Source organism: Triturus cristatus, chromosome 9 (genome assembly GCF_964204655.1).
Source record: "Triturus cristatus chromosome 9, aTriCri1.1, whole genome shotgun sequence".
Lineage (NCBI taxonomy): Eukaryota > Metazoa > Chordata > Amphibia > Caudata > Salamandridae > Triturus > Triturus cristatus.
Window position 1 is genome coordinate 776760645 of NC_140592.1, and position 27942 is coordinate 776788586.

Sequence of the window (27942 nt, forward strand, 5' to 3'; positions counted from 1 at the left end):
GGCTGTCCAGGCAATAATGCTTGGCAAACGTGCGCAGCGAGGCCCACGTTGCTGCCTGACAGATGTCCTGCATGGGGACTCCCCGACCCAGGGCAGTCGTCGCTGCCGTGGCCCGAGTGGAATGGGCCCTCAGCCCAACAGGAAGTTCCTTTTTAGCTAAGGAGTAACAAGCTTTGATGCACAAAACGACCCACCGAGAGATGGTCCGCTTGTGCACCGCCCGCCCCTTCTTAGCGCCCACGTAGCCAACGAAGAGTTGGTCGTCCACCCGGAACTGTTTTGTGTGGTTCAGATAGAAGGAGCGCGCACATTTTGGGTCCAGACAGTGGAGCCTCTCTTCCTCTTTCGAGGGATGCGGAGACGGAAAGAAGGTGGGCAGCGTAACTGACTGCCCAATGTGAAAGGCAGTCACAACCTTAGAAAGGAAGGAAGGGCAAGTGCGGAGCACAACCTTGTCTGGATGAATAGAAAGGAAAGGAGGCTTAGAAGAGAGAGCCTGGAGCTCACTCACCCTTCTAGCAGAGGTGATGGCTACCAGGAAAGCAGCTTAAGCGTCAAAAGACGAAGAGGACAATTATGAAGTGGCTCAAAGGGAGCGCACATCAGATATGTCAAAACAAGATTCAAATCCCACTGAGGCATTACGAAAGGAACAGAAGGAAACATGTGAGTAATGCCCTTAAGGAATCGAGAAACAACAGGGGATTTGAAAAGAGAAGACTGATCAGGAAGCCGGAGGAAGGCAGAGATAGCAGAAAGATAACCTTTAAGAGTGCCCAGAGCAGAGCCCTGCTGGGCCAAAGAAAGAATGAAGAGAAGAACCTCAGAAAGAGGGCCGGAAAGGGGATCTACAGCCTTTGCTGTGCACCATGCCACAAATTTGTTCCACCTGCAGGCGTATACCATTTTAGTGGAGGGACGCCTGGCTGCCAGAATCACATCGTAGACTTCAGGAGGCAAGTCAAATGGCATCAACTGTCGCCGCTCAATCTCCACGCATGGAGGTGGAAACTGGACAGGTTCGGGTGGAGGACCGTCCACTGCTGCTGCGACAGAAGGTCCTCCTGAAGAGGCAGTTGTATCGGGGGATCGATTGACAGACTGAGTAGCTTGGGATACCAGTACCTTCGTTCCCAATCCGGAGCCACCAAGATGACTTGGGCCCGGTTGGGTCTGATCTTCTTCAGCCCTCTGGGCAGAAGTGGTATAGGCGGAAAGGCATACAACAGACCGTAACTCCACTCGCGACGAAAAGCGTCCCCGAGCGAGTGCCGCCTTGGAAACTCCAACGCGCAGAACTGCTGACATTGTGCGTTCTCTTCGGTGGCGAATAGATCTAACCAAGGCTCTCCCCACTGCCGAAAGAGGCCTTGCGCCACGTCCGAGTTTAGACACCATTCGTGATCCATCATGCACCGGCGGCTGAGTTAGTCTGCTCTGGCGTTCAGAGAGCCCGCCAGATGTTGAACCACCAGGGTGATGCCCTGATGTTCCAGCCATGTCCAGAGGCGCAGAGCCTCCTGACAAAGGGTCCACTACCCCACCCCGCCCTGTTTGTTGCAATACCACATGGCGGTGGTGTTGTCTGTGAACACCTGCACCACACTTCCCCGGACAATGGGAAGGAATGCCTTCAGTGCAAGTCGGATCGCTCTCAGCTCCAAAAGGTTGATATGGAGCTGAGACTACGCCGAAGACCAGAGTCCTCTGATCTCCGCCTCCCCCAGGAGGGACGCATCCGTCACCACTACGTGCTCCGGGTGGGGTAGGGAGAGGGATCTGCCGCTGACCCAATTGCGGTTCGTGAGCCACCACTGCAACTGCTGTGCGGTGCCCTCCGAGATCAAGACATGGTCGGACAGGTTGCCCCGATGCTGGGCCCACTGAAACTTCAGGTCCCACTGCAGAACCCGCATTCGCCACCTGGCGTAATGCACCAACAGGATGCAGGAGGCCATCAGACCCAGAAGCCGCAGCACCAACCTGACCGAAACCCGGGATAGAGTCCAGAACCGCCCCGATGAAAAGGAGCTACTGGGAGGGACTCAGATGCGACTTCGGCACGTTGATGGAGAACCCCAGCAAATGCAGGAGGTCGGCCGTAGTCTGGAGGTAGGAGACGGCTTGCTGGGGCGAGCTCGCCTTCAACAGCCAGTCGTCGAGATAGGGGGAAGACTGGAACCCCTAATCTGCGCAGATGAGCTGCGACCACCGCCATCACTTTCGTGAACACCCGAGGGGCACTGGTGAGGCGGAAGGGGAGCACAGTAAACTGAAAATGCTCCTGACCCACCATGAACCGCAGGTAACGCCGGTGGGCCGGCAGGACGGGGATGTGAAAATAAGCGTCCTGCAAGTCCAACGCTACCATCCAGTCTCCAGGGTACCCAGAACCTGAGCAAAGGTGAGCATCTTGAACCTCTCCTTCCGGAGGAAGGCGTTGATGCTCCTGAGGTCCAAGATAGGGCGTAGGACCCCTTTGCCCTTCTTGGGAACCAGAAAGTAGTGGCAATAACAACCACGGCCTACATCTGGACCAGGAACGCGCTTGACGGCCCCTTTGGCCAAGAGGGCCGCAACTTCCTCCAGTAGAAGATTCAAGTGATCCCCGACATGCGGTGGCACTGCGGTGGCATGGCTGGAGGGGTCATCTCGAAGGGGAGGGAGTAGCCCCTTCGGACGATTTGCAGCACCCACCTGTCCGAAGACATGGAACGCCAGTGGAGCAGGTGATGGCGAACTCTGCCGCCCACTGGCGTGGAATGGGCCTAAAAGCACTGACTAGGAAGGCTTTGAGGCGGATGCTGCTGGGGTGGATGTGGATGGACCGGCACGTTGACCCCCTGTACCACCTCGGCGAAATCCACGTCCGCGACCGCGTGAAGGATGGGTCTGCGGCCTGTGGCTAGGCAGACGTGAGGGGGCGCCCCTTCCTTGGCCACGAAAGGGGCGAAAAGCGGAAGTTTGCGGGCGCGGGCGGAGAGACCCAAGGACTTGGCCGTTGCCCTGGAGTCCTTAAAGCGCTCCAGCGCACTGTCCGCTTTGTCGCCAAAGAGGCGATCGCCATCAAAGGGCATGTCCATGAGGGTGCTCTGGACATCCCCGGAAAAAGACGTGGACCGCAACCAGGCATGACGACGAAGCGCCACTGTGGACGACATTGCCCTGCCAAGTGAGTCCGTCATGTCCAAACCACATTGGTTGGCATACCGCGCTGCGTCCCGCCCGTCGGCAAGAGCCTGGGTGAGCTGTGTCCGGGCCTCCTCCGGGCACAGGGGCAGCACGTCCTCAACCGTATCCCACAGAGAGTGGGAGTGACGGTCCAAGAGACAAGCGGTGTTAATCGACCGCAGCCCTAAACTAAGGGAGGAGAACAGCTTTTTGCCAAACTGCTCCAGTCTCTTGGATTCCCGATCTGGGAGAGCGAACGGGAAGGAGGTCTGGGAAGTAGAGGCCTGGATAACCAGGCTCTCAGGAGTGGGGTGTTGGGACAGAAAACTCGGGTCACCCGGTGCAGGGCGGTGGCTTCGGACCAGGTTCCGATCCACAGGAGGTACTGTGGAGGGCTTGGACCAGGTGCCCTTGAGAACGTCCATCAGTGCTTCGCTAAGCGGCAGCAGAGGCTCCGAGGAGCTTGCTGACGGTTGGAGCACTTCAGTGAGGAGGTTAGTCCTCATGGCCACAGTAGGTAGCTCCAGCCAGAGGGCTTCGGCCGCCTTACGCAACGCCACAGAAAAGGTAGCACCTTCCTCCGAAGCCACGGTCGGAGGGGAGATGAAGCCAGTGTCAGGGGAGGTGTCAAGGCCACTGGCATCCCCCAGCTCATCTGCCCAGTCCTGTGATAACTGGCCCTGGCGGGCCAGAGGGTCATCAGACCCCTGCCAGTCGCACACCGTCATCCGATTCCTGAAAAAAAGGGGAATGATCGGAGCCGGACGGAAGATGAAATAGTCACCCATTGGCGTCGGCGGCTAAACCGGGGCTAAACTGGGGAACGGCATCGTCTGGAGACGGCGCCGGGGCGGAACCGGTGTCGACGCCGGCGGAGGAGGCGTCGTGAGGTCGACCGGCATCGACTGAGATCCAGGCCTGGATCCCACGGGGACCTGCGGCGTCGGGACCGAAGTCGACGACGGCGCCAGGGCCGGAGCCGCCGGCTCGCTAGGCCTCCCAGTCGAGCCTGCGGGGCCCGAAAGCGCACCAGCAGGCGTCGACGGCGGAGCCAGGCCCCTCATGGCCGAGAGGAAGGCACTGATCTCCGCCGGAGTCGCGTTAGTCCCAGGGATCGGTGGGTATGGGGACGGACGTGGCTCCTGCGGCTCCAGCGGAGCCGGGGGGGTGGTACAACCCGGACCCTCGACCGAGTTGCGCGACCGGCGAGGGGAGTCTGAAGAGCGATGTCGTCTCTTGGACTTCTTACTATGCTCCGACTTACCCGAAGACTTGGATCCCGACAATCGGTGGTGGTGGCTGCGGCTCTGCGACCGGTCCTTGGACCTCCTCCTGGACCGGGACCGTGAACGGCGCGAAGCAGAGTGTCGGAGCTCGAGAAGCTTGCGGGACCGCTCCCGCCTAGCCTTCGAGGTCAAGGCCCGACAGTCGGGGCACGACTCCACGTCGTGGTCGGCCCCAAGGCAGTAAAGGCACCGGCGATGGTGGTCCGTTACCGAAATCAGTCGGTGACAGGAGTCACAGGCTTTAAAACCAGGCATCCTACCTGCACCAGTTCGAGTCGACGAGTAGACAAAAGAGTCTCAAAAAAGTTTTAGTCAAAAAGTGACTAAAGGGGTAAGCTCTTCCCGGATCGGCACTGTCTGGCACAGAAAAAAGAAGTATTGACGTCAGCGCGTGAGGGATGCGTCTAAGTACTCCGACGACATCATTCCGGCGCACGACGCAGACGACGGACGCGGAGCCGCAGACGACGCCTAGTGACGCGCAAGGGGTATTGTTGAAGAAAAATCTTTCCGGATCCAGCCTGACGCCTGGGGATATTCTAAGGTGAGGAATCTAACTAACGTGTTTCTTTCAGATACTAGATTCACAGTGGGGTGTGGACTTGCAGAATTAGACCCATGTGACATTTTAGTAGACTTGGTCCAGATGCAGGTTGCTTTGCAATGTAAATTCTAGTGATTTTAGAATTCATAGTACCCTCATAGCAGGCTCAGCTATTGGAAAGACCAGAATGCTCCCTGTAAAGTAGGGCGGTGTTAGGGGAGTAATACAGATCAGACTGCCCATAGCAGGAGTGCCACAAAACCAGTCTGGCTTTTGCTGCGAATATTCCTTTTATAATTGCATGGAAGAACTGTCTGGCATAATAAGACCACCGAATCGGGGGGGAGGAGGGAGGGCCGGTGTATTGGTGTTTGGGGATTTCTATTATTCCATGCTGCAGACTACTGAAGAGTAAGCAGAGCATCAAACCTGAAAATGGGAGGTCAACAGAAAGCCCATTATTCAGGGACTGAAAAAAGGGTGCTGCTATCAACAGTCAAGTAAAGGATGCTCAGGCCACGGATCAAGCACTATAGGCAACTACAGTGCAAGTTCACTTACAGTAAATGCAACAAGCAGCTTCTCTAATAGTTGATCGCTATTATCTTAAGACATTTTTTTTTAAAAGTCAAAGGTAAAAAAACAAAACATTTTTTTACATAAATAAATAAAACGATACAACGATGTGCATATTCTTATAAAATAGTCATACAATTGCTACTTACCACACCTAATAAAAGGGGTTTTGTGATGTCTAAATTGGCCCGCCAAGCAAAAAATAAAGAATAAATGACAAGCATTCCAGTGAATAACCAAATTAGTGATGATTTTGATCTGCAAAAAAAATTTAAAACATGGTCAGTAATGTTTTTTTAAACAAAGTCCCATAACATGCAGAAGTATGCAATACATACATTGATCAACTGCTCATAATTTTCTACAAATATGCTTATTTTAAGTCACTACTATTGTAGTCAATTTACTGCCATTGACAGCACAGCTCAAACTTACATTAACAAAACATTTTGTTTCAACTTTTAAAAATTCCAGGAATGGCCAAACAGTAATGTGACTACGGCCATTAACATATTATTGGAGCTGCTACTCAAAAGTCATATTTGTCTTTTGCTGGCAGCAGCTCATTGAGACTTTGTTATTCTCCTGCTATATCTTTTACAATTATCGCTTTTCTGTGGCTAGCATTGATATTTTGCTTAATCTCTTTACTTTTACAATTGTGTAATTTTGTAGTGTAAAAGAAAATTTTATCAACAAAAGTATTTTTCGTTTTGTTAGATTCACCTGTACCCAGTCTAATTCGTTCCCGAAGGCTCTGTATTTCATCAGATCAGTTTTGCCTTTTCCTTGCAGTGTGTGTGTGCCCACTATTTTTGGGATCTCGCTTCATACAGTTCCAGCTTTCTGGTCCAGACACCACTGTATACAATACTGAGACAAGTCAACCCTTGCTCATAATTAAATGGCTGTCTTGTCAATCTCAGTTCCCAGCGTTTTACTGGCAGCTTTCCTCTATGTTCTGTGTTTATCCCTTCCCTCAAGCATAGCTCTTTTACGCTTGCTTTTAATGATCAATTGTTGGAGCTGGTCATCTCTGCAGGGTCAACCCCAAACCTTTTGCCTTCACCCCTACTGTTTTCTTAATTTTTTTTTTGTTGGCATTAGGAATCTGTGCACATTTAATTTACTTAAAAGTCCCTAGTAAAGTGGTACAACATATACCCAGGGCCTGTAAATTAAATGCTACTAGAGGGTCTGCAGCACTTATTGTGCCACTCACTTAAGTAGCTCCTTAAAGCAGGTCTCAGGCCTGTGTGTAGTTTCAAACTGCCAATTCAAATTGGCAAAACAAACCCATTGACAGGCCAAAATTGTCTTTTTTAATATATTAGTCAACCTTAAGGTATGCCCTAGGCATCCCTTTGAGCAAGGTGCAGTATATTTAAAAAGTCAGACAAGTACTTTTAAGGTTTACATGTCATGGTTCGTTTTTCTCTACTGCAAGGCCTACTTCTCCCATAGGATAATATTAGGCTACCTTATTACATTTAATAAGTGATAACACTTGCTTGGGAACAGGTAGAAATATCATGTTTAGTCTCAAAATAATTGTAATTTAAAATCCTCTTTAATAGTAAAGTTAGATTTTAATTCATAAGTCTGAAAATGCCACTTTTAAAAAGTCTGCATTTTGTTGTCCTAACCATTTGGTGCCTGCAGCCTGTGTCCTGGGTTACATGAATGTGATTAGCATTGCAGTTGGCCTTGGTGTATTCCTCAGAAAGTGACACAAAAAGGGATTAGGTGTTGTGCTGTTTGCGTGCTGCATAAATACTTTACACATTGCCTCTAAGTTAAGCCTGCCTCCTTTTGTGCCATGCTACCAGAGGGTTAAGCACAGGATAATTGAGTGACTTTTGTGATTAACCTTGGCAGGGTATGTGACTTTTGCTTGAGCATGGTTCTCACCTCCCTCAACCAAAATCCCAATTTCCTACACCTATGGTATAGCCTTTCACAGCTTGCAGTGTGTTTTCCTTCTCTTGTGTGCAGCTTACTTTTCACTGTTCGTCATCACATGCCAGCCCATACTGCTCCTTCTATTGCCCTCCTGATAGTAAATTATCTGCCCAGCACCCACTTTTCACCATCACTGCCTGCCTTCGTCATGAATGACAAACAGTAAGTAAACTTCCTGCCTCATCCACACTTGCTAACACAGCAGTGTCCCTTTCTGTGCACAACTCCATCTCTGCTTCAGAAGGGGAAGTTCTGCACAGTTAAGACCCTTTATCTGTTTTAATCAGGCATGTGGAAGTTCCATCACTCAGTAATCTGCAGCTAAAGATGTAGTATCCCAGCAAGGCTGACTCCTCCTGCAAAGGTTGACTGATTGAGTACTATTAAAAGAATAATTGTAAACAACTGTTAAATGTAGCAGACAGCTACATAAAACAATCACTACTACATTGGCATGATTCAAAAAATTAAACTGGCTTAAAAAACACACTGATGTCATTATGACATTGTTTTCGCAGCTGTGAACTATGGCACTTGGCTACGTTCCTATCTGATTGAACCATAGTCCCTCACACCTATCCCTCTATTGACAGCTGTGCTCTCTCTTGAAGAGGGTCTTGGATTCCCCTCCTCAGGGCCATGTGGTGCCTGACTTCCTGACTGCCCTTCGGCCTGGCACTTTGAAGTGCTTACATTATTGCCAGTGAGAGGTCCTCTGAGCCGCAGCTAAGGCTTTTCTTTGCCCGCAGCCTTTCTGGTTATCTTTGTTTCAGTGTGAGCAGGCATAAGTGCCTGAAGCTGCTGATCCTTCCCCAGCTGTTTGCAAAGATGACGTTTATAGAAATTCTACATAAACATGCACTTGCCTCAGGTTTGTGGCAGTAGAACAAGTTACTTACTTTCAGTAGTACTCTTTCTGGTGAATACTCTATCTAACCGCAGATTCCTCACCTTCAGCATATCCCCAGGCGCCAGACTGGATTTGGAAGATTTTAACAGCAATGCTCCCGCATGGCGGTAGATAGTGCCATGCAGAGCTGTGTTGACTTTGGTCAACCCTGGAAATGACAATGGGACGACAGACATCTGAGTGTGTCCTCAGATGTGGAGCACAACAATAATCAGAAGAACCAGTGTGCAGAGTCTTAAATTAGGACCTATTAGATGGAATAGAGACAAAGTCACAGAACAGTAAAGCACAAGGGCAGTGAGGAATCTGCAGGTAGATGAAGTATCCACCAGAAAAGAAAAAGTACTACCAAAAATAAGTAACTTGTTCTTTTCAAAGATACTTCGAACTGTAAACCCCTCATCTTTAGAACAAAGCAGCACTGTCCCAAAATAGTTGAGGACAGGCACTCTACGTGCCAGCACAGTGGCTGCAGTCTTGGCCCGGTGGAATTGGCCCTCAATCACTTCGGAGGCTAATTCTTGGCCAGTGCATAGCAGATCTGAGTGCAGAGGACAATCCACTGCAACTGAGTCTTTTTCTGCACTACCTTGCCTTTCTTTGCACCAGACAACTCCTGAAAGAGCTACTCGTTCACCGGATGGTCTTTGGTGCGATTGATGTAAAATCTTAAAGCTCTTTTGGGAATCAGATGAAGGAGTCTCTCCTCCTCCTTCACGGTGTGAGTCAGAACAAAGAACACTGGGAGAAGGCTGGATTTCCAAACATGAAAAGCAGTCACTACCTTTGGTAAAAAGGCCGTCCTGGTTCTCAACACCACTTTATATGAGAAAAAGGTGGTGTAAGGTGACTGCACCAACCTTGAGGTTCACCGCCAAAGCAAGTCGAAGTTAACACAACAAAGAACACCCTCTTCAGAGTCCAGAAACGCAGCGGACATCAGTGCATAGGTACAAATTGCATGCACATGAACAAAGCTAGAGTTAAATTAGGATCTCATTGTTACCTCACAAAGGGTTTGGCGAAATTAAATAAGTCAAACCTTTTAGAAACCTCATTACAAAAGGTGGTTTGAAAAAGGATGTTTGGTGAGGCAAATACAAAAAGCTGAAAAGGCCGACACATAACCTTTAAAGGTGGCCACTGCAAGTTCTCCCTGGGCTACAGATTAAACTAACAAGACATCCAACAGTTTGGTCTGTAACGTGTCCGGTGGCACACCAGGCTACATTGCCCAAAGTCGTGCATAGAAAGACTTTGTGAAAGGACACCTGGCATCACAAAAAAATTCAAACTTCAGGAGCAAGATCGAATGCAGTAAACTGTTGCTGCTCAATTTTCATGCATGGAGGTGCAAATTGGGCAAGTGGTGCCGGACCCTACCATGCTGCTGCAACAGGAGCTACTCCTAAAGCAGTAGCCTGATCGGATGACAGATGATCATGGCCAGAGCTCACTTGGATGAGGTCCATTGGGCTTTTCAGGTGACCTGCTAGCCTATTTAATGGATATGCTGTATGATGGATCTTGCCTGTTTGGTGAGAAATCTGTATTAGCATTGGAGCACCTTAAAGGGACCTGGGCTATGGCACATTCCTTGAGCCTTTCCACCCCTGTGAGAGAGTACCCACACCAGTTATGCACCTTTTGAGGGTACTTCAGAGGTTTGGCGTACAGGCAGGCATTGCCCCCGAAATAGGCACGCCAGTTCTATCGGGGACAGCCAAAACAGGAAATGCCATCACTGCCGGCCTCTGCGACTGTAACAATAAGGCTGCATTCCAGGCTGAGGCAGAGCAGGCCTCCCTCTCAGTACGCAATGGTATTTGCAGGGAGTTGTGCTCCATGGCCCCTCATAAAACTACAACGCTCTGCTCAGATTGAAATAATGGACTTTTACATTTGAAACTGTAAAATCCAGGTTTTTACCACAATTGTTATTTTATAACCCAACTTATGTTTACTGATTGTAATTAATAAGGTAGACTTTCCCGGCTGAGCTGTGAACTAGAACTACAGCTCCCAGAATGCACATTGTTGTTAAATGAAAGCCCTGAACTTGTGGGGGATCGTGTGCCACTATTCAAAACCACAGCCAATGCCAAACTGTCTCGCTTGTATCTATAGGAGTGGTTTGTTAATACAATAGTTACGAAAAGCCACAAGTCAAACCACAGGTCTGTCTCCACGGTGAATGCATTTCGGATTAATAGGCACCCATGATTTGGCCCTAGTATTTTGCTCACTAGTATATTATCAAACTGCTCCTTACCTTTACACACAAAACAGACCAACTGGCATTATCCAATGCTTGCGTCAAATTCGGGGATGCTGCCAGCTCATACAAGTGCCTTTAGAGGTCCAGCAACCCAAAGGCAACACATATAACACCTCATTTCTCCCACATGAAATACAGAAATTAGCAATAACACTCACTTTCAACTATTGATCAAAGCACCTAAATCAGAAGATTCTGTTCACATAATTTGTTAGGAAGGCAAAAAGACACAAAGATAAATGTCCTACCAAACGAGATACAAATCTTTGATCCCCACTCCACTCCTGTAACCCACAAACTGTAACGTGAAAGATGACTTAGCCTCCAGACACAATATTCACTAAGCAGAGGCCAGTTGTAGAAGGTCTTAAGAAGGTAGTCAAGATGAACCTTTTGACCACTTCCCCACATAGGGAAAATTTTTGCTACTACCCATAATGTTGGTATCCAGCCAAAGAAAAGACCCTTTGCCTAGCAGTACAATACCAGTGTACTGCTTCTAAGAAACAAACTTAGCATGGAGAAAGAAGCGTGTCACAGAATATTATCAGTATAAAGGCAATTCAGTTTACCCATCAATAAAGAGTCCTAGACTCATAAAGCCTTGTATGATTACTTCTATCTAGGCTACTGTTTCCTTGATGCAAGCATCTGGGAATATTCTTTTTAACACCAGAAACAGTGCTAGAGACTTGGGAGAACTCAGAACATACAGGATAGACACTAACTCAATGCCAGGAATGATGCCCATCAGATCGCGTTGATAATTACATACAAGCACCGATGTAAAAAAAGAAGGTTCCAACTCCATGCCCCTAACCCCAATACTGAGATGAATCTCATGGGCACATCAGAACTCGGTCCACATTTGTGAACATTGATTTAAAGTCTAACAAAGATCCCTTGAAAAGCATGCATAATGTCTTTTAAACCCTGTCCAGATTAAATACTGTGGCATCATTAACTGAAATTCTGCAGTCAGAAAATGATGGTGGAGTTTCTTACGTAGTACCAGAACATCAGCACATGAGCTCAGAGCCATGTAACCGCTGGGAATTTGAAATGCAGACATTTCTTCAGAAAGAAACAATAGATGCCACATCAAAATGGATCCAGAGTTAGCGAAAAGGTATTATTTGGGTCTTTTTAAGCCAAAACCAAAATTAAACTTGAGACAAAAGATGTGTATTTGTTTTGGAAATCCCTATTCTAATATTAAAAGGAAGCCTTCCAATAGAAATGTGCTCATCAGATCGATCCACAAAAGCTATACATACAAGACGTTTAACATGTTTTCCAAAATCAAAATAATCCCATACAATTGTTTTGACACTGTGCTTGTAGGGGCAGAGAAGGATTGCTTACAGAATTATCATGTCGGGCCAGGCAATGAAAATTTCTTATGCCTTACCTCCAATATTAGGGGACCATCTGTCTCAGTTTCGAGTAAGCACTCAAGTGTTACTGACCTTTATGCCTTCATCAGAAAACGTTTATATAGCAAATAAAAATATAGGCCATTTGGTGTGTTGGACTTGGCCCTTTTTGCAGGGTCATCCCAGAACTTTTTTTGCCTTCCTCTTGCATTTTTTCTGACCTGTTGGTGGTTTTATGACTCTGAGCACTTTATCACTGCTGTTCAGTGCTAAAGTGCATGTGCTCTCTATGGTAAGCTTGGTCTACACCTGTTTGGCATATTTAATTTACCCATCAGTCCCTTGTACAGTGGTATCCCATCTACTCAGGGCCAGTAAATTAAATGCTACTGGTGGGCTTGCAGCACTGCTTGCACAACCCACCAAAGTAGCCTTTCAAACCTGTCTCAGGCCTCAGCTACTGCAGGACCTGCACGCGCAGTTCACTGCCGCTGTGACATGGCACATAAAGTGGTCTCCACATCTGTGACTCCCCTTTTAATACATATCAGTCACCCCTAAGGTATGCCCTAGCTAGCCCTAAGGGCAGGGTGCAGTGTAGGTAAAAGGTAGGACATGTGCCTTAACTGTGTGGCATATCCTGGTAGTGACAGACAGCCTATTTGGTTTCTCACTGCTGTGAGACTGCCCTCTCACAGGAATGCATTGGGGGTTCCCTGATATGTGCTTCAGTGGTAATTCCTGATCTGAGAAGGGTAGCGTGATCAAGTATGGTATGTTTGGAATAGTAGTGATAAATCCTGCTTATTGATGAAGGTGGAACTATTATTACTATTTTAGAAATGCCACTTTCAGAAGTGGGCATTTCTGTGTGCTATGTGTCTTTGTGCCTGCCTGATGTGTATTTACCGTCTGATTCTGACTGACAGGAGAGAGGGGAGATGCATCCACTCCAGCCAGTCCCTTGGGGGGAGGGGGGGTTGAGGCGTGTCCTGCCCTGCCTATGTGACTCAGCGCTAGGCTGAATAGACCTTGGCTTAAATTAGAGTAGCGGGAGGGGTTTCCCCTGGCACCTGAATAGGCGTGGTCTGCATTTGGAGTGGTGGTAGCACCTGCACCTGAATAGGGCTGTGCCTGCCTTCCACAATGATGGCTTTGCCCCCCTGTGGTGTGTCTGGAGCCAGGGCTTACACATTGAATGAGGGTGCTGTGCACTGTAATTATATTTTTAGAGTACCCCCAGAACTGGTTTAACATGACTCAGGGCTCTGTGCCTGGGCAGAACAAAGACTTTTTGCGCTATAAGTACTGGCGCTGTGACCCCATGTCGGTTGAACTTCTTGGATTTTGGAACTGGGAGAACTGAGGAGCGCACACTGCATGGACTGAAGTGTGCCTAAAGGAACCACCACTGGGGACTGACCTGCTGCCCTTCTGGGCAGCTGAAGGGATTGCTGCTCTGCTTAGGAGACAGACATACTGGAGACATACTGAAAATGTGCAGCAGAGGCCTGTTGAGGGCGCTTCACAAGTTGTTTTCTGAACCAGAGAAGTGGGCTCTTACAGTGAACGCTGCGAGAGCAGCCACGTTGTGAATCGTAAGTCAGGCGGAGAATGCCTGGTAGTGGGCGGGGCTTCAGTGAGGAAGGAGAGCCCTGTGTGTTCGCCAAGCCGGGTTGTAGGGGTGGCCGCATTCCCAGAGAAGCCGGAGAGGTGGGAAACTGTTGGCGGGGAGGCCCGACTGGAGTCCCCCCGCGCAGGGAGGAGGTGAGCGGCAAGGACGGCACTGCGAGTTGGCGGGCCACTCCCCACGTAAGAGCTGATCGGGTGAGTGCACTTGGACCGGGGTGCCTCTGTCCGGAACCACGCTGTCTGGGGCGCAGCAGCTGGAGACCATTCAAGGTCTCAGGGACGCCCTTACCAGGGAGCGAGCCGCACGGTTGTTTTCCGGCCCTGAGGGGCTATTGGCAGACCCCGCATTGGTGCTCCCACCGCGCCAACAGGATCTCCACATTTCCCTATGTCGATACAGCTGCGCCGCACAGCCGCGGACAGCTACACTTTTCCTGAATGTCGGGGGCATTCCTTGAGTGGCATTATTGGTTCCCTGAGAGGGAATCTGCAAGGATCAGGTGTGTGTTGCAGCCCCGCCCCCTGATTTGGTGCGCTGGGAACTGGGGACACTGTCAGTGAGAAAGGGTTGAAACCTCGACGGAGGTCTCCGGGGACGAGGACTTCCGCATTTCCTGGTGTAGGCAGGCATGTGGCCCTGAAGCCTATACAAAGGACACGAGGTATCCTAAAGAAGAGCGCAGGTGTCGCGGCGATTGTGGTGCTCATGTAGTAGTGTGTGCGCCTTATGAGTAGTTAGGGTGGTGCACTGTGGCTATGTTTTTTTTCCCTAATTTTGCCTAAATGTGTGCACTGCTACAAGTGGGTTGTGGTGCACAACTGATGTTGGTGCTGGATATCATCAGGGTGCACTGTGGCTAATTATGTTCTATGTGTTACTAAATTCATCAGCAGGAAGGTCTGCCCTTGGTCCAAACTCCCGGTAGACTCGTGGATCTCTGTTCTTGAACATTTAAAGCCTAAATTAGACTCTAACCCTATTTTACCCTAGGAAAAGATGTATTCACTGAATAGAGTCCTCGCTGGATACAGTTATTCCTGCTTAACCCATCCATAAAATGAGATAGAAAATTTCTCCATGGTACTTTCCCAAGCTTCGTTCACTTAAGCAAGCCACTAAAAGATGGGAAAGGAAATGGAGAAAAGATTGCAACGCACTGAGGAAACAGAAATATAAAACTTTATCAAACGGAAATAAAAAAATCACAGGCACTTTACTATGAAGGTGCTACTAACGCAGCAGCTAATACTCCCAGGGAAATTTGTTGCGTAGAGAAGAACCTCCTAGAGCTCCCAGGCACAGGAATATCTCCCGAGGTCTCACCTGATCGTTGTAATGAACTTGCTGAATTTTTTCAAGGATAAAATTAAAACATTTATACTTCATTTCCCAGCTCACCATGTCCTAGTGACCTTCTACTAACAGACAAGCCTCCACCTTATACGGAGCATGTATTGGAGGAACTTCCAACCATGAATTTGGATACTTTGTCAGAAATTTTCTCCCAAATAAAATCTGGTTCCCCCCTTGATCCAGCTTCTCCCCATTTCCTTCGTAAATCAAAATATGTGATACTCCCAATCATCCTGGAGGTGATCAATCGGCCTATCTCCACCGGCTTAGCCCCACCACCCTGGAAACATGCCATGGTGAAGGCATTACTCAAAAAGCAGAGCTTAAACCCTGATGACTTGGAAACTACCGTCCCATCTCTTTGCTTCCTACGATCGTTAAGATCTTGGAAAAGTACGTCAACACGACCCTCTCTGACATTTTAGAAATCCATTTCATCCTGCATTATTCCCAGACCGGTTTCCGCCCTCAACAGGGAGCCAAAACTACCTTGCTTGCCGTGGTCGAAGAATCTAAGAAAATCCTTGATCAGGGAGGAGCAGTAGCTATTATCCTCCTTGATCTAAGTCCGGCATTTGACCCGGTCAACTTTGACATCCTCCTAAACAGACTTAGAAGGGTTGGTGTCTCATGTGGTGTTATTACCTGGCTTCGGTCTTACTTAGACGGTAGAACTTCCAGGTTTTCTCAGGGGAGTCCACTTCTAGGAGCCTACCACTCAGCTGTGGAGCTCCCCAGGGCTCGTTCCTGAGCCCCACATTGTTTAATGTGTACATGAGGCCACTTGCTGATATTAGCTTGCCTTATGGGATTAAGATCGTCACGTACGCTGATGACACATAGCTGGTAATTGCCCTCAACGATCCTCAAAACCTCCCGTGTGACCTTGAGTCCTGTTTGGAAAAAGTGGTCACCTAGATGGAACACTCCTGTCTCAGGCTCAATGGAGGAAAAACTGAGCTAATGCCTTTGGGCAACGCAACTAGCATTGATCTTAAACAGACACTGCCAACCTGCCTTGGCTCTGCCCCAATCCCTAACACTGAGATCAAAAGCCTGGGCGTCTGGCTGAACAACTCCTTTAAATGTGATAACCAAGCAGTAAAAGTGGCAGGAGTCTGCTGCAACACTCTCAGACTGCTTAGGAAAGTCTTCCCTCTCCTTCCTATGGGGGCTCGGAGAATCCTGGTCCAAGCTCTGGTCCGCTCTTGTCTGTACTAAGGCAATTTTCTTTACCTAGGAGCACCTAAAGCAACAATAAAGAAACTCCAAGTTGCGCAGAATTGCGCTGTGCGGCTGTTGCTCGCGATCCCTAAAACTCAGTCGGCTAAGCCAGCTCTGAGGACCCTGCACTGGTTGACAATTCTGGAAAGAGTAAAATTCAAATCTCTGTGTATAGCCCACAAGACTCTATGGGGGAAGGGCCCGGTAATTAATAGCTCCCTCATCACCTTCTGCCGCTCCAGGAAATGTCTTCGCTGGGCTAATCTTAAGCTTGTAGCCATTCCCAAAATCAAGAGGGTAAGAAGTGGAGGAAGATCCTTTTCTTACAACGTAGCTAGACTATGGAACACCCTGCCCCCTCCTTCTCCCCTTTCGAAAACTTCTTAAAACATGGTTATTTCAACCTCTCACCATATAACTCGCGCACTCCTCCTCCTGTTTGGCCACTAGCGCTGGGATGCCTTAGGGTAGCTATGTGTTTAACGAATGCTGAATAATAATAAACATAGTGTGTTGTGACAAGTGCAACCTTCCCTGTAGGTACTGGCGATCCGACTGTAATGTGATTATGACAACGGCCCGATTAGGGCTAGTGATTTATGTAAATCCCTGTAAAGTCATGACCAGTGCCAGTGGCACAGTGCAATATATGTGATTGTGTTCTAATGTGTTTTTATAGATAATGCAAAGGATATTTTTTCATATAACCTTGTGTGGAGGCTTTTTGTGGTGTGCCTAGTGTGTCACTACTGTGTGAGTATGTTGCGCAAATGCTTTACATATTGCCTCTGGAATAAGCCTGACTACTCTGCCAAGCTACCAAGGGAGTGAGCAGGGGTTATCTTCAGCGTTTAACTCCCTTGACCTGACTAGAGTGGTGGGTTCTGCCTGGCTTAGGTGCATACCCTAGCCAACTAGAAATCCCATTTCTAACAGTAGTCCATCAGCCCAAGTAGCTTAAAACAAACATCAGACCCATTGGAAGATGGGAGTTCTGAGAGATACCCTGATTTCAATACATTGCGTTGTTAGTCTATATTACATAGAAGAGTGGTATACTGTTTCTGGTCATTATCAAACCCTGCTTCACTTGTGGGGGCTCTTTCTCTATCTAGTAACTTCACTAAGATACAAAAACCTGTAGTTGCAGACATTTTACAAGGAGGATACAGTGGATCATCTATTTAGTTGACAATCTCTCTTATAGATGTTATAGGTTTTATGCTGAACTGGGAATCTTCAGAACTCAATTGAATTTCTTAAGATTCACTACATTTAGCTTAAAATTTTCCACAATATAAGTTAGAATCCATAAAATAAGAGATTTTCAGAACTCTAGCATGTACCCAAATAGTATTACAGGATGTACTGAGGATTGTGGGACCTTTGCCCTTCTCAGTCAGTCATGGATTCTAATAACATTCAGTGCTAGCAACCTGTTCAGTGTCATTAATAAAACCACAACATATTCTCAAATTAATTTAAGAAATTATTAGTTTGACACATATATACCATACTTTGTGAGGGTTTGAAAGCCAGGCAACCTTGTACCGTATGTGTGTGTGTGCCCACGTTTGTGTGAAGTACATATTGCATATGCCAAAGTAAGATTGCAAAGAATACTGTAATTAATATCTAACTCATTAGCTCCCAGACAACAAGAAACAGATATGAAGTGGGCTCCATAAGTTTCAAGAGGCATTAACCTTTAGCATGCTTTCTTCTGCCATTTTATAATTTCCATAGTTTCACATTTAAGGATTTGTAACTTATGAAGTAGTCTAGAGGGCATTGCTGAAGCAGTAATATTGTCAAAAGCATCACATATATATTCTTGTGGTTTAGGAGAGGCTTTTGTGATCACAGAACATGTTCATGATACAGAAATCCAGCATTTAACATCCCTACCATCCCGTCTCGGTTCAAGTATGTGATTTCCACAGGACAAAGGCACTCCAGTGCAATTTCCCTTAAGAAATGTTAATTATTGCGGTTTACTGCCATACTACCAATTAGAACATTTGCAAAACAATGGCTCTACATTTTTCACAGTATAATAAAGCATACATTGAAAATATGTTAAAATCATTACTTACTGTCTTGCTGAGATGGGCAGAAGTGCCAAGAGTGCAAGGAATTGTGATACAATAGAAAGCTCAGTCCTCATATGGGTCATCTGAAAACTATAAAGAAAATATATTAATGCAGTTTCCTGGATGATTATACAATTTATACCCATCTGAGCCTTTTGAAAAAACAGATTTGATATGGCTAGCTCCTGAAAAAAGGCATACCTTCCCTAGTTAGTGAGCCTGTTTGTGCACAGGAGACCAGATTTCAGATACCATACATTTGCTAGGAATGGGTACACCACTAAAAAAGAAGCCTATGTGGCATAGCAGCAGACCATAAGCAGCCAGAAGAATTGTTTAACTACTCGTTTTCAGTTTATTTGATATTAAATGACTTTCACACTCCACACTAGACCACCAGTGATTTCAACTGAAACAGTTTAGAACTTCACTGCAAAGAAGTCTAGCCTCGAGTTTCCTGCAACAGCTCATTCTCTAAAATCTGCTCATCTCACTAGAGTTACTAAGTGGACTCGCATAACCACAACATGATCACCACCCTTTGGTGGATCCTCAAAGGAGGCAAGCTAGTGCCAAGGTACTCCTGTGATATGCAGAGTAGGCTGTGCCTGAGTGTGGGAGAGGCAGGCTTTGCCTAGCATAGACCCACAGTGCATGATTTATGAAGGTGGTTGCCAGTGGTCAGCACTGGGACTCATTTGCATGAACTCAGTTTGCACAATCAATTTCTGACCCAAGGCAAGAGGGAGAGAACAGCACAAAAGAGTGAAATAAGAAGGAACAGAAAGATAGGAAAACATTCACTAAGAGAGAAAATGGGGATGGAAAAGAACTAGCAAGACTGAGATAAAAATGCAGGAAGAGTAGGGTGATGGAAGAAACATTCATGATATGGAATCAAGACTAGGCAGCTTTAGTATTTAGCAACCACAGCATTCTGCAGCACAACATTATGCTCCTACAAAAAATGTGGGTCTCTGCACTTTTGCTTCTTTTTTTCAGTTAAGTACTGACCACCAGTGATGTAACGTAAAACAATATGCCCCCACTGCACAATGTAGTCTGATAAAAATACCCGGAGGCTCACAAATCTCAAGGAATTTCATAGGCTTTTGGTTGAATGGGGCACCCTGAAGGGAGGATGGGGCCCTTGCGCTGCAAGGGCTGCAGACGGCTGCGTTACACACCTGCTGACCAGGCACCACACCTTGAGGCACTGGGGAATTGAAGTGCCTTTGAGAAGTCTCTGCCAGTACCTTTACCTCCTTTACCATGGACAGCGCTCCACTACCTTTTGGCTAGCTACACGCTATAGAAATACTTCATACATACATTAAAGCATATGCACATTAAAGTGCAAGGGGACTGAACACTGTCAACTATTTTTAAAGTATAGGAGGACCGAACACTGAACTATTTTCAAGGAAATGTACCTAGGATGATACAGAAATGTGTAACTTGTACCAGCTTAACTTTACGCAGTTCATCAAAGGCGACAGAACAACTTCTTAAAGACAATAATTATAGACATTCTTTAAAAATTATGTGAAACCAGTTTTAGTTAAATAACCAATTGATCAAACAATCAACTTTAGTAATCGGAAATCATGTGCATTTCAGGAAAAGTGATAATTCTATGTAATGTACGTACAGGAAGCTATCCTTATGTGCAAGAACACTTGTGCCCTATGCGACTTTCACTACCGCCTCAAAACTGTTCACACTCGTATATTTTCAGAAAATTGCAAAAATAATTATTTAGAAAAAATGCTAACCTTTGAGGTATCCTATATGCTGAACCCTTCATTTCAGTAGAAGCAAAATGTCAATTACAGATGTTGTGACAAAATGTCTCCAGCGATGAACAATTCTCCCTTCCAGTAGCCTTGAAGGGGTTTTTTTAAACAAGAAAGAGTATGGTCCAGTTCAACTTGAATTATCTAGTTTAATAAATCAGTTTCCCTTTCTTAGTTTCTAATGTATCCTCCAATTTCAAGGATCAAAATCAGAGACATGTTGGAAAATAAGATGCAGATCTCTTTTAGTGGACAGCTTAATTTAAATTACTTTATTTCAACTCAGGAATGGTTAATACTGTGTTATTTTTTTTATTATCAGGTGGTATCAAACAAAGGAACACATTTTTATAAACAGCAATATTAACTGTGTTCATGTTACTGCATATCTGTTAAATGAAAATAAACCAATGAAAAGCACACTTACATTAAGGTTTGGCTCATGGTGGATTCAGTCACAGATTTAGCCTAGGTACGTAAACAAAATGTATGTCAAAGATGGGGTAGCAAATACCACATCATATCACATGATGGAAAGTTATAATCATATATTATAGCCACTGAAATACAGAACAAATGCAATCTACTTTTCAAATTAAGAACAATATTTGCTTACTCATATTTTATAAGAAGTTGGAACTTGTAAGAGACACAAGTTACAAGAGCATTTATCAAAACATGGCTCGAGCGTGAGTTTACAAGGTCAAAAGGAAAAGAAATGCTGGGCTGGAGCAGGAAGAATAATGTTTTCCATATGCAAAATAATCACCCTCGACAACCTCAATATTTTAAAAAAAAAAAGGAGATTCTGTTGTTTAAATGTTTTTGTTGTCACAGATTATATGCATCTTACTTCAAACGCACCCACATATAAAACACACATAATTAATCTTTTCATTATAAACATGAATAAAACTCGTTACTCAGATACAAATATATTAAAGAAAAAACCCTTCTGAAAGTGCAAATACTCCACATATTGCCATTAGACACCCTCAGACAATCAGGTTGTATCAGATTTAAATAGCCGCATTTAGGGAAGGGCTTTCTCATCATCATCGTTCCATTTTGTCAGTTATTCCATTTTAACATAACATACTTTCATCTGGGTGACATCCCAAAATTAATTTCGCTAGTTGGTGAAGGTGAGATGTCCATTAGTGATGAACTACAAAGGTCTCAAGAAAGATCACATGCTCATTTCTATCTCAAATAGTGCAGACGCATTTTTAAGAGTAAAGTTTTTGTTTGTCAAAATCAAATTTTCCACAATTATCCTTTCAAAAACATGGGAATCCTAGAACAAAATCCATACAAGTTAGTGCAATCAAGCGTGGTCCCATGACCCTCTTACATTACGGGCTTACATCCAGAACTCAGCGATGCATGTGACCTGTGAAGTAATAAAGTAAGATCTCGGCTCAAGCACTCTCAACACATGCGTACTCTCAGATCTAACCACCTTCGACTTTTGGTGACCCCTGCACTTTCGTCGGTCTAGAATGGGTGGCAGAGCCTTTGCAGTGATCACTGCCAAAATCTGGAACAGCCTGCCACTCTCTCTGCGTCCGGCTGAGTCTGAAGCCACTTTTCGACGTACCCTAAAGACCTGGCTGTTTTGCAGCCCTTGGACCCCATCTGGTACCTTCCTCTGCCGTTCTGACTTAGCGCTGCGACACCCCCGTTGGGGGCAGCTTCTAAATAAATAAATATGTGATAACCAACTTAGATCACTTACAGTTAAGCTGGGTCATCGCATAGCTTTCTAATAAAATCCCGGCTTCCCTCCATCTCAGAATTACATCTTGATAAAATTCCTTGGATCAGTGGCGTAGCAACCCCCTCAGTGATGACACCCGGGGAGGCCCGCACCCACCACACCACCCTTCCTATGTTACTGCCTTGGATGCAGGCTCGCGATGGCGATAGACCGTAAATAAGTTTCACATTTTTGCAGCTCACTCATTTCAACCGATTATGCTCCCAGAAGAATTTAAAATGTATGTTGTACAATTGCGTCAATGAACATATTTAAGTAATTACTCTTTAAAGGAAAGGCAGAATCTATTGTGAATCTCCATGAATGTTTTGATTTTTCCACTGTTCATACTAACCAAACCCAGGCAAGAGCATTGAGGCCTCTTCGCCAAACTCACCTCAAACAGTAACAATGGAGTAACCATCTAAGTAGTTCAAGGGTTGTACCAAGAAGTAAAAGATTCTTAAGAAAGTTTCAATTAGATGAATCTAAACTTTCTTTAAAAGCTTAGGGTAAATAAGAACCTAATGGTGCATGCTGTTCAGTCATAGTCTGAAGTAAAGAGTTGTCCATTGCGAGATAGAAATGGGTGTTATTTGCCTAATCTGCTCTGATGCAACTACTATTAATATTTCACAAGCTCAAGCAGTAACCATCCCTCATACAGTACAGCTCTGCAAGGCTTCTTTCTGCTGGTCCAGCTCTCTTCCAGCTCAAACAAAGAATGATTTCCGACTTTAACTCGTTAATAAACGTTCTGGCTCAGAAATAATAGATAACCTGAAATAAGGACAGGGACTGAAGTAGAACAGTCATTTTACTTATAGTAGTAGGCAGAGCGTCCTGTAATTAAGCTGCCTTTAAATTCTGACCAACAAAGTAGCAAAATTCAAATCATACCACGTGGTAAAACCGTATGTCCTCCGTCAAACATACGCACACCCATGTAGGTACGATACCACCGCATATGTCTCTATTTAATCAGCATCTGACATAAGGAGCAATGTATGAGGGTACATTTGAGGGGGTCTTGGAATTATGTCTTATGCTGATTTTTAAACACAGTTTTTTTGCACTTTATTTTTAGCTCTTGATTGGGGCCTGTTAGAGCCAGCTGGTGCCTTTTTATTTGCCACTTTGAGGCAGAAGGATTACTCCTCCTCCGTCGGCCATATTGGGTGAGGCCACGGTGGTTAGCAGGATAGTGGTTAATTGATGGGTCAAGGTGCAGATAAAAAGCAGCCCGATGCTTGGCCGCGCCATTGCTGCGCCGTAGGCCTACATAAGACAAACCTGTTTGCCCAGATGGCGTCAGGGAGGCTGCCAGTTGCATTTCAGAGGATAAGTTGTACACCTACTCTAAGACAGAATTACTGGGATGGAGACAAGAAGGAGGGAAAGAGGAGTATGCACTATTAAATCTAGAAGGTAGGGAATATGAAAAATGTGGGCATTGTCACTGGGACCCAATGGTTGCCTTGAAGTCTGGGGGGCTCCAGATATAACCTTAAGGAAAAGGAGAAAGTGAGGACTGACCTTACCCAGATGAACACTATCTGTGCGATGATTAATGCCAGGTCTTTGGTTAAACATTGCCACGCAATACGGGAATTGATAGGCGCTATACAAAATAGATTGTTTATTTCTGACTCTTGGATTACGGAGTATTCTGGCCCTGAGCTAGTAGTAGCCACTCCTCCTGGCTACTCGACCACAAGAGTAGACCAGCCCTCCTGGAGGGGAGGTGGTTTAGCGATAATTGGAAAAAGCTCACTTTGGAACTGATTGGGACGGAGCTGATTGATTTTTGCAAAATTGTATTTTCTAGACTGAAAGATAATCAAGGAACATTACTTTCTGGATTCCTGATTTATTGCCACCTTGGCCCATCATGCACCCAGTATATTGCAAAATGTGATCAGATTATTGAACCCAACATTGCTACTCATAATTTTGCAATCTTAGGTGACAGATCATAAGGTAATCACTTTTATGATCTGATCTTAAAGGGAAATGCTTTGAACCCTCATCTGGGGTAGCAAGCGCTATATAAATGCAAACCCTTCCTCTTATATCCGTCCACCATCCTTTTTGAATCCAAATAAACTCACATGTCCACCCCTCAAATTAATTTCATATCTCCCTATACTAATTCACCACTAATCGTTTTTGGGTTCCGGAGTAGCGCGCTACTTGCCAAAAAGCGCTTCGACGCCTCGTCACGGTAGTAAGCGCTATATAAATGCAATTCCAATACAGTACATGTAGGGGTCACTCTCAGTAAGTACAAATCCCAACAACAACCTAGAAGCCTCATTAAGCAGATCTTTTGAGGAAGAGAATATCTTGCAAAACCCTAAACCAGAAGTTGGAGAATAAAAATGGATTAGAATAGCAATGGAAGAGAATGCCCCCATTAAAGCAGTAGAGTTGTCTGAGATTACAAGCAGTTGCACCTGGTTTGTTGAGGAATTAGGAGCCCAAAGAAAACACTGTCGGAGATTAGAACGGTGATGGAGGACCACTGTCTCAGGAGGAGAGGGAAAAAAAAAGATGCAATCGCCATCTATGAAAGGGCTATTGCAGAGTCCAAATCTGCTTAATACACAGGTAAAATACTTCCGGACTTGAATGTTCCAAATGAGCATTTTTGGACAGTGAAAGATTTATCTAACCTCCCTATGCAATAGTATAGCACACTATTTTAAAGAGAAAATCATGAATATTTTCGTTTCTGAAATGCATTCAGTGGAAGGTGGGGTTTATCTCCTGGAAGAGATGCAGGAATCCTAGAAGCAATGAACCTTTTGTTTTTTTAGCTTCCTTTTCCCATATAACCTATACTCAAACTACATTTTGTTTTTAATGCAATGGACGTCAGGATCCCCGGAGGACCCATTTCCCCCCCCCAAAGTTCTCCAACTGGCACCAGATATAGTAACTACCTAATTAGAAAAGATCTTGAATAAAGTTGTCAGTAAAGGAATTTTCCCTAAGCTATGGAGGGAGGCGATTGTCATTCCTTTAAAGAAAACGTGAAACGGAGCATCGGATGATCTTAGAAATATACGCCCCATCTATTTGTTGCCTGCTCCAGTCAAAATTTTAGACATGTATATGAATCAAAATTTGATGAAATTTATTGCCACACAAAACCTTTTACATCCTTCTCAAAATGGTTTCAGTAACGGACATAGCATGGAATCAGCCTTGGTGGTAGTGGCAGATCTCATTTGGACACAAGTGGACATGGGTGATGCTGCTATCCTGGTGATGTTAGATTTAGCTGCAGCATTTGACATAGTGTGCCTGGTGCCTTGATTGCGCCAGGCGGCGATAAGAGACACTGCATTGGCCTCACTGAGCTCTTCTCTTACATCAAGAACTCAAAGCCCGCTGCAGGATTTTTATGGCTCCCCCTTCCCAACTACCACGTGGAGTCCCACAGGAACTTCACTTAGCCTGGTGAGTTCTTTTGGCTTCAAGGTTCAATCTTATGCGGATGATACTCAGATTACTGTCTCAGTGTCTGAGGATAAATGTGATGTGGCTGAGAGGTTCAAGCGATGCATGTTAAGCATCAGTAGCTGGATGAAGGAGAATCACTTACAACTTAATGCAGAAAAGACAGATTCTGATGTTTGGTGCCCAGAATTATGTGTGGTCCCCGCTCCAGTCCGCACTGCAAAGAACCTGGCAGTCATTTTCGACAACAGGCTGGCCTTTGACCAACAAGCCAACAGAACAACCAGTACCTGTTTCTACGCCATGAAGATGTTGAGGAAAGTTTTTCCCTTCATTCCTTCAGAACTTAAAACTGCAGTAGCGATTGCTCTTGTGACATCCAGGCTCAACTACTGCAATGGACTTTACCTCAACATCAATAACTCTCTCCTCAAGGAGATCCAGAATGTGGCAGCACATTTGGTCTTAAATATACCAAAGCAGCTATCAACAAGAGGAGGCCTGCGTTCTCTGAACCGCTTCCTGACCAACCACCGCTGTGCACGCGAAGGCTGAAGGATGTACACAGCCAGGGTCGGACTGGGAACTGAAAGCAGCCCAGGCAAATTTTGGCCTACCAGACCCCGTACGGTGTGTAGCGAGTGAGCGCAGGAGGATTCTCCCCCCAAGAAAATTTTGGGGAAAAAAAAGACCAAAAAGGTGCATTTTAGGGCACATTTTTCATTACATATTTAATTGTATTAACTTTCAAAGCACAGTACATAGTACATGATGACCTTAAAGAGCACCAGGTCATATGTACCCATAGACATTCTTACAGAGAATCAAAAATAGCCACAGGAGTACTGAATTAGAGAGCACAAAGAATAAGTCAGACCAGCCCCCATACGGTGTATAGCGAGCAAGCGCAGTGATAGAGCCTGACAACTACTAGAGAGGTTTGGGGGTTCTACCCCAAAGACAGTTTTGAGATAGAAAGGCTAAAACAATGCATTTTTTAACAGTTTTTATTACATATTTAATTATATTACATTTTAAAGCATAGTAAATGATGACCCTATGGTGCACCAGGATACCCAGTCATAACTCACCAACATTCCTACAGAGAACACCAAAAACGTAGATGTCAAAAACGAAAAATGAATTTAAATATAACAGATTTATTCTTACTATAACATAGTATAAACAAGAGATTTAAAACACACTTAACCTCAAACAATTGTGCAAAGGTTTAGATGAAAATATGTACAACACAATGTGCAAAAATAAAATGATTTTTATATCCTGAGTTTTGTAAACAGTGGTAAAATACAGCATCTTATGTAAAGTGCACAACATTATGATTGTGGACATTTTGACATTTTAAACAGTTAACATGACCAGCAGCAATTTCCTTAACATGAAATACTATAACATAATAACATACTTCATCTCAAACAAGGGTTATATTCAATTGCACTTCACGCTATTTGCATGAATTTGTGTGAAGAGGGTGTTTCATGGGGGAGATGTGGGAGTTCCCCAGCAACCACCCATAGGTTTTGCTGTTTAAGCCCTACCTACTAACAAAGGTAGACCTAGATGTAAGCCAAAAACTGATGTCTCCTTGAGGTTTTCCAAGAATGCATGTCTGCTCTACTGTACAGCATAAACACAGTGCGGTAAACATTTTAAAGTTAGCCTAAGCATAGGATTTTGTATTGGACGGATATCTTTTCTGTGCGAAAACTATGCTAAACATAATGCTCACCACGTTTCATTATGGTACAAAGGTGCGTGTGCAGTGTGTGTGTGGTGCAAAGCAGGCTCAAAGAGAGCCAACGCAAGGATGTCAACTCTAGTTATTGCACTCAGTCGTTTGATAGTTGTAAAGCGGCCTCAAAATGTTGACGGTAACATGCAAAAGTCAAATTATTTTCATTTCCTGAGTCTTACATTGCTGCCTTCAAATAAAATATTTTTTAGAAGTGCTCAGCAAAAGAAATGTGGCAACTTGAGCTCACATTTTAAAGTGTTAACATCCCTTGCATCAATTTGCTTTTGGAGGCAAAAAGATCAATGATTGTCTCATTGCTTACTCGCATTAAGGCATCTTTTTCCCCAGACATAAGCGTAAAGGCTTCCAAACATGACTGAGAGAGAATTACGCAGCCTGTTCAAGATGTACTTGGCTTAGAAAAAGATCTTACACAAGCCACCAGGTTAGGAGGAAAGAGTCAATGTCAACTTATAGGCATTAAAGAGAGAAGAGTAGGCTTTACTGTGTACATGCTGTAACGCAATTATAAACTATAGCAGCTAGCAATACAGTCCTTGCAAGTCTTACACTTAGACTTTTATTGCCCAACGTTAGCGTGCTGTACTATCTCATTCTCAAATTTGAGATAACGGGTGTCTAAGTCTTTCTCATCTTGAACTTCAGATATTGATATTGAAAGTATTTATAAAGCGCATCATATACCTGGAGGCATCATGGCACTAACTGTGAATCCTAAGGTAGAAAGGTTCAGTTGGTG

General features: G+C 45.3%; 1 protein-coding gene across 2 annotated transcripts in view; it reads right to left on the reverse strand.

The window, feature by feature from the left end:
• TMEM260 (transmembrane protein 260) overlaps nucleotides 1-27942 on the reverse strand; it is a 459752-nt gene that overhangs the window by 155470 nt on the left and 276340 nt on the right. For both annotated transcript variants that reach the window (XM_085626148.1, XM_085626147.1), the window contains 3 exons: nucleotides 20630-20670; nucleotides 18410-18496; nucleotides 5727-5835 (listed from right to left, as the gene is read on the reverse strand). In XM_085626148.1, the coding sequence (XP_085482274.1) occupies nucleotides 5727-5835; nucleotides 18410-18496; nucleotides 20630-20670 (237 nt within the window). The remainder of the gene's footprint in view (nucleotides 1-5726; nucleotides 5836-18409; nucleotides 18497-20629; nucleotides 20671-27942) is intronic.